Source organism: Belonocnema kinseyi, chromosome 8 (genome assembly GCF_010883055.1).
Source record: "Belonocnema kinseyi isolate 2016_QV_RU_SX_M_011 chromosome 8, B_treatae_v1, whole genome shotgun sequence".
In the NCBI taxonomy this organism is placed as follows: Eukaryota; Metazoa; Arthropoda; class Insecta; order Hymenoptera; family Cynipidae; genus Belonocnema; species Belonocnema kinseyi.
This window is the reverse complement of record NC_046664.1, coordinates 4502587-4519601: the sequence shown is the minus strand read 5'-3', so window position 1 is coordinate 4519601 and position 17015 is coordinate 4502587. Positions and strand designations below refer to the sequence as shown.

Genomic DNA, 17015 nt, shown 5'->3' with positions numbered 1-17015 from the left:
TTATTTGCAATTTAAAACGTATACCATATAACTTACGTAAGTATTTTAAGTAAGCTGTATCAATTATAATATTTTACAGTTTGTTTTAAAATATATTTTATGGAACATGATATATTTTATGAATGCGCCAATGAAATTTTTGTAAGAATGTTAGAGTATATAATAATTAAGAAATTGGAAAATACATACGAGACCTTGATTAGACGAATAGTATGAAAAATCCATAGAAATAGCTGACCACAAGAATAAAAAATAAATAATATCAAAGAACTATATATAGATATTGCACTTAAAGTTCTATCAGTTTGAATAAAAATATAATATTAGAGTGTGAAAAAATTATAACTTATGAAAGAATATAAATTAGAAGAAATCATTTTAAAATTAGAAGAAAATATAGGAAACTGATATAAAAAATACGCGTGGCCTTTTATCTCTGGCAGTTAATAAAGTAACCATGTTTTTCAAAGTTATAAATGTGAAAAAAAATTTTAATTGGGAATTTACTTTCAATTTAAATGGTTCATGTCCGAGCTAAGTTACCATAAGTGCGCATCGAGGGGCCTGCTGAGATATGGGTGCTATATACGGGTTGCGGTGGGTAGAGGGGAACTCACAATTTTCGCCTGACGCGCCGTCTACATTTATCGCGGGTAACTAAGTCCGCACCGCATCTACGCTTATAATATCTTTGCTTGAACCCGCAACTGTTCTAAGTTCATTAGTTCCTAATACCTCCAGCGCGGCGCTAGTTGTCCTATCACTCCCTGTTTTTACATAGAAAGCAATGGGGCTAAATAACTTTTTAAAATTTTTTAGTAAACGAAATGTTATTTCCATGCAAAAGATTCTTGAAATTAAAACAAAGTTACTCATTTAATATTTCAAAATACTTTTCCAATCATTTTTTATAAATACTAAAGACAAAATATGATTTATATGGCCATACAATAATCCTAGCAAAGTTGAATATATCTTAGATTTGAATTTTAATAAAAAGTAAAATATGATTCATAAAGTTTATTGTCGGAAACAAATGAACAATATTATTAATGGAATGTTAAAAAAACACAAGAAAAATTTGAATAGTACTAAGTTGAAACTTACTATGTACTAACTAATTTTGCATTCAAAACCATTTTATTTAATAATCGGTGAAAAATACAAAAATAAATTTCTTTAATTGCTCTCTTTTATCATTATACACTTTGAAGTATTTAAAACATTAATGTTAAAACATTGATTATATTTACATCTTGGACGTGTTATAACATTATAATTTATATTTGTTCCTCTGAATAATAGTTTTTTTTCAACAATTAGAATTATTGAATAAACTATTTTTAATATTCTTTAAATATTTTTATGCTATATGTTCATGAATACAAATTTATTTCAATTACATTTTTCTCATTATATTCAATAGTGTAAGTACACGCTAAACTCTTAAATATTAAGTTTGAACTTGTATACTATTACAACTTTTTTCACAAAACTAATTACATATTTTATTGATATAATTATTATTCACTGCGTTTGCAGATATAAACAGGATTATCTTTAACTTTTTATTCAAATCAAATATAATATTCCACTTTACCAATTTTATTGGGTGACGTTTTAATTCATGTTTTCCATTAGTATTTATATATATTGCTTGAAAAATTGTTTTGAAATAGAAAATGAGTAACATTCTTTTCATTTCAATATATTTTTTTTACGAAAATAAAATTTTATTTATTAAAAAGTAAAAAGTAAAGTGGTCTACTCCCATTGCTTACAATGCCAAAACAGGGAGTGATGAGACAACTAGCGCCGCGCTGATGATATTAGAAACTAACAAACTTAGGACACTAAGGGATCGCCATTTTGTTTTCAAATGCACAGAACTGGTGAAAAGGTACCCTAATTCAAAATCAGCGCGCTAAAAGTAACCAATCGGGTTGTCGCCGCGACGCAAGCGCAGTGAGCAAAGTTTCCAATATTGGTGATACTGCTGCTGCCATCTTTCTAGCACAGTTTCCCGGTTTCCCGCGAAGACGGTGAAGGTAGGGTAACAAGTTTACAATCGTTTACAATTTTTGTGGTTAGATTTCGTAGCAATGGGAGGCGAAAACGTAGAAAATAATGTTGAAGAGCCGATGGACGTTGAAATCGTCCCATCGACAAGTAAAGAGACTAAAACTGATGAACCGAAAAATAATTTTTCTCAAAAATCATCCAACACACCATGGTATGTAGTACTTTCATTTTTCGAAAACCATTTTTTGGTTAGGTTGTGTCAAAAATTCAACTCTATTGTGTCAATTTTGTAATACTTTCTAGGAATCAATGTATTTTTATACATTTTTCTTTTAAATAACGAATTAAATTTCGTATTCAAGTACTCGGTTACGTAATTTATATAATTTTTTTCGAAGAAATTTAATTATTTGTTGAAAAATTAACCTTTTTAGTTCGAAATTCAAGAATTTGGATTCAGATTTGTCTTTTTTAATTGAAAATTCAACTATTGCATTCAAAAATTAGCGTATTTTTTTAAATGTAGATTTTCTTTGGTATAAAAAAAATCTTTTTAAATTAATCTTGTTTAAAAATTCGGCTTTTCATTTAAAAAGTGAAGTATTCCAGTTAAATATTTATAATTTTAGTTGCAAATTAATCTTTTAGGTACTATTTGTTTTTAAATTAATTTTTTTGGTTGAAAAATGAGCTTGTTAATTAAAAACTTCTTTTTCTTTTAATGTTTTTGAGTTGAAAATTATTATTTCTATTACTAAAAATTTAACTATTATTTTAGTTGGAAATTCCGCAATTTTAGTTCAAAATTTATATCTTGGGTTGAGCATTCATTTTTTATAAGAAATTTAATTATTCAATTTTTGGATAAAAAATAATCTTTTATAGTTGCAAGTTCGTATTTTTTGGTAAAAAATTTCTTTCTTTTTTACTTAAAAATGCAATTATTTGTTTGTAGAAAATTCATATTTTTGGCTTGAAAATTTATATTTTTTTGTCAAAAATTTAACTTTTTTGTTGAAAAATCATTTTGTTTTTTTATTCAAAATTCAACTTTTCCATTTTTCGTTGAAAATTGTTCGAAAATTCATCGCTTTGGTTAAAAATTCTTTTTCTTTGTTGAAAAATTACTTTTAATATAAATTTTACTATTCCAATTGGAAATTCATTATTTTAGTTGAAAATCATCTTTTTACTTGAAAATTCCACCGCTTCTTTGAAAATTTATTTATTTTGTTGAAAATTTGTCGTTTTTTAGTAAACATTTATATATTTTTTTTATTTTTAAACCACTTTGTTAAAAAATAATTTTGTTGAAATTTAATATTTCTAGGTAATAATAAAATTCACCTGTTTGGTTAAACATTAATTTTTTAAACTTTAAATTTAATTATTTAAGTTTTGAAAATTAAACTATTTTAGTTGAAAACTCTTATGTTTAGTTTAAAATTATTATTTTTTTTTAATCAAAAATGTTAATATTTTATTTTTGGCGGAAAATTATTTTGTTATTTGAAAATTCAACTATTTGGTTAAAAATTTATCTTTTTTAATTAAAAATTGAACTATTTCGTTAGACATACATGTTTTTTGTTGAAAAGTTGTATTTTTTTTATAGAAAATTAAGGTTTTTATTTCAAAAATTAATTTTCTTGGTTGAAAATTCAAATATTACCTTGAAATTTTCAACCTTTTGTTGAAAATATGTCTTTTTTGGTTAAAAATTTATATTTTATTTAAAAAAAGTCTTTTCTTGGTCAAAATTCATCCTTCTCGGTTGAAAATTACCTTTTTTTTTTTGAAAATTTGACCACTTGGTGGAAAATTGATCTTTTTGGGTTGAAAATTTATCTGCTTTGGTTGAAGAATGAATTATTTTGTTAAAAACTTTTTGTTTGTTATAATACATTATTTTTTATTTAAAATTCGTTTTTTTTTAGTAGAAAATTTAATATTTTTAGTTTAAATTCGAACTATTTGGTTGAAAATTCGTTTATATTGTAGAAAAATGGTATGTTTTGGTTGAAATTTGAACAGTTTTTTAAAAAGAAAATTCCACTTTTTTGCTGAAAATTCCACACTTTTGTTAAAAGTTAACTTTTTCGGTTAAAATACATATTTTCGAGATAAAAATTTAACTGTTTTATAGACATTTTTTCTCGTTTATTGCTTAGAAAGACAACAATTTTGTAGAAACTACAACTTTTTTGTTGAAAATTAGACTGCTTTGTTTAAAAAAAATAACTTTATTGGTGAAAATTTATATTTTCGATGAGAAATTTGAAATTTTTTTTGTAGAAGTTACATTTTTTTGCCGTAAAATTCAACAATTTTATAGAAATTATAAATTTTTTGTTGAAAAATATTGTTTGGTTGATAAATTCTTTTGTTTTGTTGATGAAAAATGACTTTTCAAATTGAAAATTTTACTATTTCAATTGGAAATTTATCATTTTCGTTGAAAATTTATTTCCTTGGTTGAAAATTCGTTTTTTTTTAAAGTAATTTTTAAACTGGTAATTTAACTATTTCAATTTAAAATTCATATTTTATGGTAGAAAAAACATTTTCTTGGTAAAAGATTCATCTTTTCTATTTATTTTTAAATTTAAAATTTAAAATTTAAATCTTTTTTTTAAGTTTCGTCTCTATGGTTGAAAATTAATTTTTTTCTTGTCAGAAAATAATTTTTTTAGCTGAAAATTTAACATTATTTTTTGGTTGAAAATTTTTTTTTGTAAAAACTTTATATTTTTAATTTAAAATTGAAATATTTAGTTAAAAATTAATTAATTTGATTTAAAATTCGTTGTTATGCTTGAAAATTAATTTTTTTGGTTGAAAATTAATTGTTTAAAGATTGAAGTATTCACTTTTTGATTGAAAATGGATATTTTTATTTCAATATTGAACTATTTCGTTGAAAATTCGTCTATTTTGTAGAAAATTGTATGTTTTGCTTGAAATTTCAACAGTTTTGTTTAGAAAATTCCACTTTTTTGCTGAAAATTCTACATTTTTGTTAGAAAATTTAACTGGTTTGTAGAAATTTTTGTGTGGAAAAGTATGCTTTTTGACTTGAAAATTCATTTTTTCAGTCAAAACTGCGACTATTTCGTTAAAAAATAATTTTTTAATTTATATTTGTTTACTGAAAATTTAATTTTTTCCATTTTTTATTGAAAATTGATCTCTTCAGGCTGAAAACGCAAATTTTTGGTTAAAATTCATATTTTGGGGGTGAAAACTTAACTATTAGTTGAAATTTATTACTATTTTTGTTTTGTTTAAAAATTCAACAATTTTATAAAATTTATAACTTTTCTGTTTAAAATTACATGAGGATCAAAATCGTTTTTTTTTTTTCGTAAAAAAGGAATCATTTTTTTTATGAAGATTCGTAATATTTGTTGGAAATTTATTTCTTTGGTTGAAAATTTGGTTGAAAAAATTTTGTAAAAAAATAATTTCTTTTCTGTTAGAAATAATTTTTTTTTACTTAAAATTTAACTGTTCAATTTTTTTTGTAAATTCACTTGTTTGGTTTGAAAATTTATTTCTTTTGTTGACAATTATTCTGTTTTGCTTGAAATTGAACAATTTGGTAGAAAATTCAATTATTTTTCTGAAAATTTAACTCTTTTGTTAAAAGTCAATTTTTTGGTTAAAATATATTTTTTTAACTAAAAATGAAACAAATCCATTTTTCGGTTAAAAATTTTTTTTTTATTTCAAAATTCAAGAATTTGGTTGAAAATGGCTCTTCTCTAATTAAAAATTTAACTATTTCGTTAAAAATGTGAGTATTTTGTTAAAAAATTGGATTTTTTTTAGAAAATTAATTTTTTTTTTAAACCAAAATTTGAACTGTTTTGTAGAAATTTATCTTTTTTTTTGTTTAAAAATTCAGCAAATTTATAAAAACTATAACTTTTTTGTTGAAAATTCGACTGTTTTGTGAAAAATTAACTTTCTTGGTGAAAATTCATATTTTCAAAAAGAAAATTGAAATTTATTTTGTAAAAAATGTTTGTTTTTTTTTTGGTCAAAATTCATCTTGTTGGTCGAAAATGTGACTATTTTTTTTGAAATAATTTTTTTTGTTGCTGAAAAATTCAGAAAATTTATAGAAACTATAAATTTTTTGTTGAAAATCAATTTTCTTGGTGAAAATTCATATTTTCGAAAAAAATTGCAATTTTTTTGTTCAAAAAATTAACGTTTTTATTTTGAAAATTGATGTTTTTCTTCGAAAATCGGACTATTTTTTTTAAATAATATTTTTTGTTAAAAGTGAAATTTTTGGTTAAATTTTATATTTTCAGGGTGAAAAAACTGTTTTTTAGTCAAATTTCTTCTTTTTTTTTTGGTTTAAAAATTCAAAAATTTTATAGGAACTACAATTTTTTGCTAAAAATTTAATTTTTTTTTAAACTTAACTTTCTTGATGAAAACTGATATTTTCGACGGGGAAATTAAAATTTGTGCTTAGAAAAGTCATCTTTTTTGTTTGAAAATTAATTTTTTTTTGGTTAAATGTTCAACAACTTCCATGAATTTTTTTTTTTTTTTTTGTCTTAAAAATCTTTATTTATTAAAAAATCGTTCAATTTGTTGGAAAATATGTCTATTTTGTAGAAAATTATATTTTTTTCCTTATGTTGAACGTAAATTTTTTACTGAAAATTAAAATTTTCTATTTCTGATTGAAAGTTCAACCATTTTTGGAAAATGTTGAAAAAAAAATGTTGAAAAATAATTTTAAAACTAAAAATGTAAGTATTCCAGTTCAAGATTCATAATTTTAATTAAAGATTCTTCATTGTGGCTAACAATTTTTTTAAATTTTACTATTTTTTTAAATCTTTTTTTTGTTGAAAATTATTATTTTTTGCTAAAAATTTATTTTTTCTTTCCAGGTTGAAAATTCAACCATTTGTTGGAAAGTTGATGTATCTTCTTAAAACTTTGAATTTTTTTCTGTAGAAAATTTATTTACCTAATTGAAAACTCACCTCTTTGGTTGAAAATTTCTTTGTTTCTTTTTTGAAAAATAACTTTTCAAATAGAAAATTGTACTTTGTAAAAAATAATTTTTTTGTTGAAATTTCATTATTTTATTAAAAAATTCATCTTATTTTTTGAAGATTCCTTTTTTTCTTTTTTCTCGTTAAAAATTATTTTTTTTAATAAAAAAAATTTAATATTCCAATTGGGAATTCATAATTTTAGTTGAAAATTCATATTTTTTATTAAAAATTAAACTATTTACTTGATAGTTAAACCGTTTTTGTAAAAAATATTTTTTTTGTTGAAGTTTCATTATTTTATTAAAAAATTCATCTGCTTGGTTGGAAAATAATTTTTTAACTAAATATTTAACTATTCAAATTGAGGATTCAATATTGGAGTTGAAAAGTAATCTTTTTGGTTGTAAATTTGACTTTAAAAAAAAGTGTAATGAAAACTATTATTTTTTATAAAATTGTAACGTTTCCTTTTTTGATTAAAAATGTATTTTTTAAATTGAAAATTCGTCTTTTTAATTGAAAATCTAGCTATTTATTTAAAATTTTAATTATTTGGATAGAAATTCGAATTTTTCTTTTTGAAATATCAGTTTTTTCTAACAAGTTGAATTTTTTCAGTTTTAAATTAAAGGTTTTGGTAAAAAAAAATTAATTGTTTAAAAAAATTTTTCTTGTTTCTTGAACTTTCGCCTTTTTCGAATGAAAATTCATCGTTTATGGTATAATTAATTTTTTTTTGGATTAATAATGGTCAGGGAAACTTAAAAATAACAGCGAAAGGTCTTTTTTTTGACAATCATCTCTTTGGTTGAAAATTCGCTTTTTTTTTGTTGTTTTTTTTTCTTTTTTGGTAGAAAATTTGGTATGTTTATTTCAAAATTGAACTATTTGGTTGCTAATTTATTTATTGGATTGAAAATTAGACTGATTTGTTAAAAGTTAACTTTATTGGTGAAAATTCATATTTTCAAAGAGAAAATTGAAATTTATTTGGTAAAAAATATTTTTTTTTTTGTCGTGAAAATTCATCTTTTTCGACGAAAATGTGACTATTTTGTTAAAAAATATTTTTTTTTTGCTTAGAAATTCAGAAAATTTATAGAAACTAAAAATTTTTTTATGAAAATTAGACTGGTTTTTTCAAGATTATCTTTCTTGATAAAAATTCATATTTTCGAGAAGAAATTGTAAACTTTTTTCTTGAAAATTTATGTTTTTCGTAAAAAATGTGACAATTTTTTGGAAAAATAATAATTTTTTTTGGTTTAAAAATTCAGAAAATTTATAGAAACTATAACTTTTTTGTTGAAAATTAAACTGTTTTGTTAAAAGTTAACTTTATTGGTGAAAATTTATATTTTCAAAGATAAAATTGAAATTTATTTGGTAAAATATATTTTTTCCGTCGTGAAAATTAATCTTTTTCGACGAAAATGTGACAATTTTTTTGAAAAATAATTTTTTTTTGGTTTAAAAATTCAGAAAATCTATAGAAACTATAACGTTTTTGTTGAAAATTAGACTGTTTTGTTAAAAATTAACTTTCTTGGTGAAAATTTATTTAGTAAAAAATGTTTTTTTTGTCGTGAAAATTCATGTTTTTCGACGAAAATGTAAAAATTAAAAAAAAAAAATTTGGTTTGAAATTCGGAAAATGTATAGAAACTATAAATTTTGTTGAAAATTAGAAAGTGTTTTGTTAAAAATTAACTTTATTGGTGAAAACTTACATTCTCGAGAAGAAATTGTAATTTTTTTCATGAAAATTCATCTTTTTCGACGAAAATGTGACAATTTTTTTGAAAAATAATTTTTTTTGGTTTAAAAATTCAGAAAATTTATAGAAACTATAACTTTTTTGTTGAAAATTAGACTGTTTTGTTAAAAATTAACTTTCTTGGCAAAAATTTATTTAGTAAAAAATGTTTTTTTTTGTCTTGAAAATCAATCTTTTTCGACAAAAATGTGACAATTTTTTTGAAAAATAATTTTTTTTTGGTTTAAAATTTCAGAAAATTTATAGAAACTATAACTTTTTTGTTAAAAATTAGACTTTTTTGTTAAAAATTAACTTTCTTAGTGAATAATTACATTTTCGAGAAGAAATTGTAATTTTTTTCTGGAAAATTCATTTTTTTCGTCGAAAGTGGGACTATTTCTTTGAAAAATAAGATGTTGTTTTTGTTGTTAAAAGTTATTTTTGTCTACTGAAAATTTGACTTTTACATTTTTTGTTGAAAATTCATCTATTTTGTTGAAAATTTGTTTTATTTGCTTGAAATTTTAATAATTTGGTATAAAATTCAATTATTTTGCTGAAAATCCAACTCTCCCGTTAAAAGTTAATTTTCTGGTTAAAATTGATAGTTTCATGGCGAAAAACCTGTTTTGTAGTAAAATTTCTTCCTTTTTTTTTTGTTTGTTTGCAAAATCCAAAAATTTTGTAGGAACTGCCATTTTTTCGTTGAAAATTGTACTATTTTCTTAAAACTTAATTTTCTTGATGAAAATTGATATTTTCGAGGGAAAAATTGAAAATTCTTTTTTTTTTTTTTGTTCGAAAATGTTACTATTTTCTTGAAAAATAATTGATCTTTTTTAGTAAAAGTTAATTCTGTTGAAAATTTGGTTGAAAATAGAAATCCAAAATCCGATTTTAGCTTTCCCTTGGATGGATTTTCGAATAAAAAAATAAATAAAAGTAACATTTTGAGTAACAGTGATAATTGAAAAAATTCACATTGACTAGGATCGAAAAATATCGTCCTCACTTGTTTACCGACATCGTTGGAAATGAGGACACAGTCTCTCGATTGGCGGTATTCGCTCAACACGGAAATGCCCCAAATATTATTATTGCGGGACCACCTGGTGTGGGAAAAACCACAACAATTCTCTGTTTAGCCCGTATTTTATTGGGTCCTGCTTTCAAAGAAGCTGTGCTCGAACTAAATGCTTCGAACGAAAGAGGCATCGAGGTTGTCAGGAATAAAATTAAAATGTTCGCCCAAAAAAAGGTGAGTTTCCTCGCGAGTATAACCATTTTTTTCTCTTCATTTTCACACAACAAAAAAAGTTACAAATCGTTCGCAGAACAAATTGTCGCAAGCTGGATTTCAACCGATTTTTCCAAGTAATTAATTTAATTATCTTTTTCGATTGTAATATTATGCAGTTCACTTAGCGAAATTTGAAAATCTTTTCCTTGAAAATTGTTACATTTTTTATTTTGATTTTAAGCGTACATTTTTAATTTAAATAATTTTAAAATCCAGTCTTGAAGACTTAAATGAGTAAAAAGAAAATGCGTTTTAAGTTGACTAGTTTTGGATAAAAAGTTATATTTTTTTATTTTAATAACTGTAAATATAAATTAATTGAAAATTAAAGTGTTTAAATTAGAAACTCTTAGTCATTACAAAACTATTTTTTTTTTTAAATTAATTTTTGTAACTGAAAATTTGAATATTCTATTTTTGATTAAAAATTTATCGTTTTCAGTTGAAAATTTAAGTATCTGTTTAAATATTCATAATTTTAGTTGAAATTTAATTACTTTAGTTGAAAATTTTTGAATTTTTTGCGTGGAAAATCAATTTTTTAAATAAAAATTAAACAAATTGACCTTTTTTAGGTCAAAGTATAAATATTTAGTTGAAAATTTATCTGTTTTAGTCGAAAATTCAATAATTTAATTAAGTTAAGTATTCATCATTTTAGTTAAAAATTTATCGTTTTGGTTCAAAATAAAACTACTTGGTTGAAAGTTCAGATCTTTTGTTGAAAATTTTTTAATTTTCAATCTTTTTTGTTTAAAATATCACCTACTGCATTTTTCGTTAAGAATCCATAATTTTAGTTGAGAATTATTTTTTTTATTGTCCCGTTTTAGTTAAAAATTCGCCTATTTTGGTTTAAAGTTCGTAATTTTTATTCAATTAAACTGTTTTTGATAACAAATTAAAATATTTTTTCGGTTTAAATTACATTTTTTCTTCAAAAAAATATTTTTTCCGTTAAATTTTCAAATATTGAGTTAAAAGTTGTACTCCTTTCTTATAAAAATTTTTTTTTTTGGTGCCAAATGAAACCATTATTTTTTAATTCGTTGTTTTTTTTTTTTTTAATTTAATTTTTTTGGTGAAAATTTTAATATTCTGCTTTAAGGTCGAAATATTTTTTTTCTGGTTTGAAACTCAACTGTTATTTATTTAAATTTTAAATATTTTCTGTTTGAAATATCACCTTATACCTTTTTTGTTGAAAATCTATAATTTTAGTTCAAAATTCATCACTCTGTTTGAAATTTTTTTTTTATTCATCTTTTTCAGTTAAAAATTCGAATATTTTGTTTTTTATTGTTTTGTTTTAGTTGAGGATTCGACTGAGTTAAAATTTGAACTCCTTTTTTAGAAACATTCATTTTTTTTGTTAAAAAATTGAATTATTTTATTGAAATTTTGTCTTTTCTTTTTTTAATTAAAATTTTTCACTCAAAGTTAAGTTCGAAATATTTTTTTTCTGATTTGAAATTCAATTTATATATATATATATATAATTTTTTTTGGTTGAAATTTCGTTATTTTGATTAAAACTCTTTAATTTTAAATTAAAACACTTTTTTTTGGAAACTCAACTATTTTTTATTCAACTGTTATATATTTAAATTTTTTATATTTTTGGGTGGAAATATCAACTTACACATTTTTCTTTGAAAATCTATAATTTTAGTTGAAAATTCACTTTTGATGGAAATTTCTTTTTTGTTAATTTATCTTTTTTAGTTAAAAATATTCAATTATCTGGTTTTTTATTGTTCTGTTTTAGTTGAAGATCCAACCGTTTTTTTCCGTTAAAATATTAAATACTGAGTTAAAATTTAAACTCCTTCTTTACAAACATTCTTTTTTTGTCGTTGAAAAATTGAATTATTTTGTTGAAATTTTTAAATTAAATTTTTCGACTTAAAATTTAACGATTTCACTTTAAGTTCGAAATTTTTTTCTTGTTTTATATGTATATAAATCTTTAATCTTTTTTGTTTGAAATATTTCCTCATAATTTTTTTTGAGAATCCATAATTTTAGTTCCAAGTTCTTTTCTTTTTTTTAATTTGTCATTTTTTGAAGAATTAAACTCTTTTTTTTATTTCAAATGAAAATGTTTTTTGGTTGAAATATAAATTGCTACATTTTTTGTTCAAACTAGCTGGTAATACTGTTCTTTTAAAATTTAAAATTTGATATATTGGCGATGAATTGTTCATGAGTGATGTACGATTCCGAAATTAGGTTTTTAAATATTTTTGGGTGGAAATATCAACTTATACATTTTTCGTTGAAAATCTATAATTTTAGTCGAAAATTTACCTCTGATGGAAAATTCCTTTATTTTTAATTTATCTTTTTTAGTTAAAAATATTCAATTATCTGGTTTTTTATTGTTCCGTTTTAGTTGAGGATCGAACCATCTTTTTTCGGTTAAAATTTTAAATACTGAGTTAAAATTTGATCTACTTTATTCGTTGTTGAAAAATTGAATTATTTTGTTGAAATTTTTAAATTAAATTTTCCGACTCAAAATTTAACGATTTCACTTCAAGGTCGAAATTTTTTTTCTGGTTTGAAATTCAATTGTTATGTATATAAATTTTAAATCTTTTTTGTTTGAAATATTTCCTCATAATTTTTTTTTAGAATCCATAATTTTTGTGCAAAGTTCTTTTTTTTTGTCATTTTTTGAAGAATGAAACTCTTTTTATTTCAAATAAAAATATTTTTGGGTTGAAATATAAATTGCTTAATTTTTTATTCAAACTAGCTGGTAATTATGTTTTTTTTTTAAATTTAAATTTGATATATTCGCGATGGATTTTTGATGAGTGATGTACGATTCCGAAATTAAATGAATTTGCCGAAGGGCAAACTCAACTATTTTTTATTTAAGTGTCATATATTTAATTTTAAATATTTTTGGTTGGAAATATCAACTTACACATTTTTCGTTGAAAATCTATAATTTTAGTCGAAAATTTACCTCTGATGGAAAATTCTTTTTTTTTTAATTCATCTTTTTCAGTTAAAAATATTCAATTATCTAGTTTTTTATTGTTCCCTACTAGTTGAGGATACAACCATCTTTTTTCGGTTAAAACTTTAAATACTTAGTTAAAATTTGAACTAATTTTTTTGTCATTGAAAAATTGAATTATTTGGTTGAAATTTTTTAATTAAATTTTTCGTCTCAAAATTGAACTATTTCACTTTAAGGTCGAAATTTTTTTTCTGGTTTGAAATTGAATTGTTATAAACATATATATAAATTTTTTATCTTTTTTGCTTGAAATATTTCCTCATAAGTTTTTTTGAGAATCCATAATTTTAGTCCAAGTTCTTTTTTTTTTAATTTGTCATTTTTTGAAGAATGAAACTCTTTTTTTTTTTTTATTTCAAATAAAAATATTTTTTGTTCGAAATATAAATTGCGAAATTTTTTGTTCAAACTAGCTGGTAATACTGTTTTTTTTTTAATTTAAAATTTGATATATTCGGGATGGATTGTTCATGAGTGATGTAAGATTCCGAAATTAGGTGAATTTTCCGAAGGGCAAACATAAAATAATAATCCTGGATGAAGCAGACAGTATGACTGATGGGGCGCTATTTTTCATTTAACTGTTATATATTTAAATTTTTAATATTTTTGGGTGGAAATATCAACTTACACATTTTTCGTTGAAAATCTATAATTTTAGTTGAGAATTCACCTCTGATGGAAAATTATTTTTTTTTAATTTACCTTTTTTAGTTAAAAATATTCAATTATCTGGTTTTTTATTGTTCCGTACTAGTTGAGGATCCAACTATCTTTTTTCCGTTAAAATTTTAAATACTTAGTTAAAATTTGAACTAATTTTTTTGTCGTTGAAAAATTGAATCATTTTGTTGAGATTTTTTAATTAAATTTTTCGAGTCCAAATTTCTGTTTGACTCGAAATATATTTGACCCTTGAAATATTTCCTCATAATTTTTTTGAGAATCCATAATTTTAGTTCAAAGTTCTCTCTTTTTTTTTTTTAAATTTGTCATTTTTTGAAGAATTAAATTCTTTTTTTATTTCAAATAAAAATATTTTTTGGTTGAAATATAAATTGCGAAATTTTTTGTTCAAACTAGCTGGTAATTATGTTTTTTTTTAAATTTAAATTTGATATATTGGCGATGAATTGTTCATGAGTGATGTACGATTCCGAAATTAGGTGAATTTGCCGAAGGGCAAACATAAAATAATAATCCTGGATGAGGCAGACAGTATGACTGATGGGGCGCAACAGGCTCTGCGAAGAACAATGGAAATATTCAGTCATACGACCAGATTTGCCTTGGCTTGCAACAACAGTGAAAAAATTATCGAGCCCATTCAATCCAGATGTGCCATGTTGCGATATGGAAAATTAACCGATGCGCAAGTTTTGGCAAAAGTCATCGAAGTCTGTACCAAGGAAAATGTAAGTTTCTTCAACTATTTCTCTCGGAAATTAATTTATTTATTTAAAAATTTAACTGTATTGCTGAATTTGTTGTTGTTCAAGATTATTTATTGCAGATGAAAATTTATCTAGGATTAAAAAATTCTCTATTTTGGTAATAATTTAATCTTCTTGATTAAATATTATTATTATTTTTTAATGCAATTATATTTTAAGAAACTTTTCTTTTCTTTTTGAAAATTTAATTATTTTTTATGGAAAATTCAATTAGTTTTATAAAAATTATCTTTTTTTGTCTCTTTGTTTAAAAATTTGACTTTTTTTGTCAAAAATACATGTTTTTTTTTTTTTGGAAATTCGTTCAAAATTTTTGTATTTGATAGAAAATGAATCTCCTCAGTTAAAAATGCACGTTTTTCATAGAAAATTTAATTCTTTCTTTAAAAATGTCTCTTTTTTAGTTGAAAATTCAACTTTTTGGTTTAGAATTCTTTAATTTTGTTAAAAAATTGTTTCTTTTTCAGTTAAAAAATAAACAAATAGGTGTTATTGTTTAACTACTTTCTTAAGAACTCAAAAAAATTTTATTTCTATCTGAAAAATTTAACTTTTAGTTCAGAATTCTTTGAGTTTTTTAAGCAATTTATTTTGATTTTTTTCGGTAGAAAATTAAACTTTTTGTTTAAAAATTAATCTTTTTGGTTGAATGCTTGTATTATAATAAAAATTCGTCTTTTTTGGTAGTAAATTAATCTGTTGGTTTAAAAATTCATCTTTTTTTTCAGTTGAAAATTCATATTTATTCGTTAAAAATTTGTCCTTTTTTGTCAGAAAATTAATTTCCTTATTCAAAAATCAAACTATCTGGTTAAAATTTGAACTAGTTTGTAAAAATTTCATTTTTTTGTCTTTTGTTTCAGTGTAAGATTTTTCATTTTAGTTGAAAATCCATCTATTTGTTTAAAAATTTTATTTTTTTGTTAAAAATTCACGTATTTTTTTGAAAATAATTCTTTTTCGGAAGAAAATTATTCTTCTCGGTTTAAAAATTGTGTTATTTGTTGAAAATTATATTTTTTGGTTGAAAATATCTTATGAGTACCATATTAAACTGATAAATTAACTTTTTAAATTGGAAATTCCACAATTTGGGCAGAAAATTAATTTCTGTGGTTGAAAATTTAACTATATTGCTGAAAATTCATACCTTTTTAATTGTAAATTTATCTTTTTTAGTTAAAAATTAATCTATTTTGTACAAAATTCAACAATTTTATAAATTTTATTTTTTTTAAAATATAAAATTTAACTTTTGTGTTGCAAATTCATATTTTTGAATTAAAAATTCAACTATTATGGTAGAAAATTAATTTCTTTATTTGAAAATTTAACTATATTGTTGAAAGTTAATTTTTAAAAAATTATTTTTAACTATTTAAAAAATATAAAACATAATTTTTTGTAGAAATTTCATATTATTCAGTTAAAAAATTAATTAATTCATTTTTCGTTAAGAATTAAATGTTTTTTTATTGTTGTTGACAATGAAATTATCGTTTAAGAAACTTTTCTTCTTGGTTTAAAACTTAAATTATTTTGTTGAAAATTATTATTTTTTTTTTGTTAAAAATGAATTAATTTAACTAAAAAATTAATTCGAATGTTTTTGATTGCAAATTTATCTTTTTTAGCAAAAAACATTAATCTTTTCGTTTTATAAAAAATTATTTTATATTTTTTTAGTTGAAAATTTGACTTTTTTAATTTAAAAATTCAACTCTTGTTTAAAATTGATTTATTTTGTTGATAAATCGTTCTTTTTAAGTAAAAAATTAATCTTCTAATTTGAAAATCACTCTTTCGTTAAAAATTGAAATATTCTCGTTAAATATTCATAATTTTATTTGAAAATTTATTTCTTGTTGTTGAAAATTCCACTATTTAGTAACGGAATTAATTTGGATGTAAATATGCACTGAATTTTAAGTATAAGAAAATAAAATAAAATAAAATTTTTTAAAAGTTTTTATTTAGTTTTGTTGAAAATTAATTTTTTTTCTTAAAAAAATTTAACTATTCCAATTTTGATCGAAAATTTATGTTTTAGTTCAAAATTCGTTTCTTTTGTCGTTGAAAATTAATTTTTTTCTTATCTGAAAATTTAACTATTCCATTTTTGATTTTAAATTGATGTTTTAGTTCATTATTCATCATTTTGATTTAAAAAAAACAAACTATTCGAATGAAAATTCATCACTTCCATTGAAAATTAAACTATTTTATTTTTTAAACAATTTTTTTTTCATCAGTTTGATTGAAAATTAAACTATTTTGTTTAAAAAATTGTATTTATTTATTTTTTTTATCTAAAAAGTTAACGATTTAATTTTTGTTAAAAAATTGATGTTTTAATTAAACATTAATTATTTTGATTGAAAATTCATCATTTTGATTGAAAATTAAACTATTTTATTAT

The 17015-nt window shown here is 21.5% G+C and overlaps 1 protein-coding gene across 1 annotated transcript in view; it reads left to right on the top strand.

Moving 5' to 3' along the window:
- Positions 1-2035: 2035 nt before the first annotated feature.
- LOC117178357 (replication factor C subunit 2-like) overlaps positions 2036-17015 on the top strand; it is a 52217-nt gene continuing 37237 nt past the window's right edge. Inside the window, exons 1-3 of the mRNA XM_033369786.1 lie at positions 2036-2233; positions 9799-10066; positions 14309-14557. Coding sequence (XP_033225677.1) covers positions 2103-2233; positions 9799-10066; positions 14309-14557 — 648 coding nt within the window. The 5' untranslated portion in view covers positions 2036-2102. The remainder of the gene's footprint in view (positions 2234-9798; positions 10067-14308; positions 14558-17015) is intronic.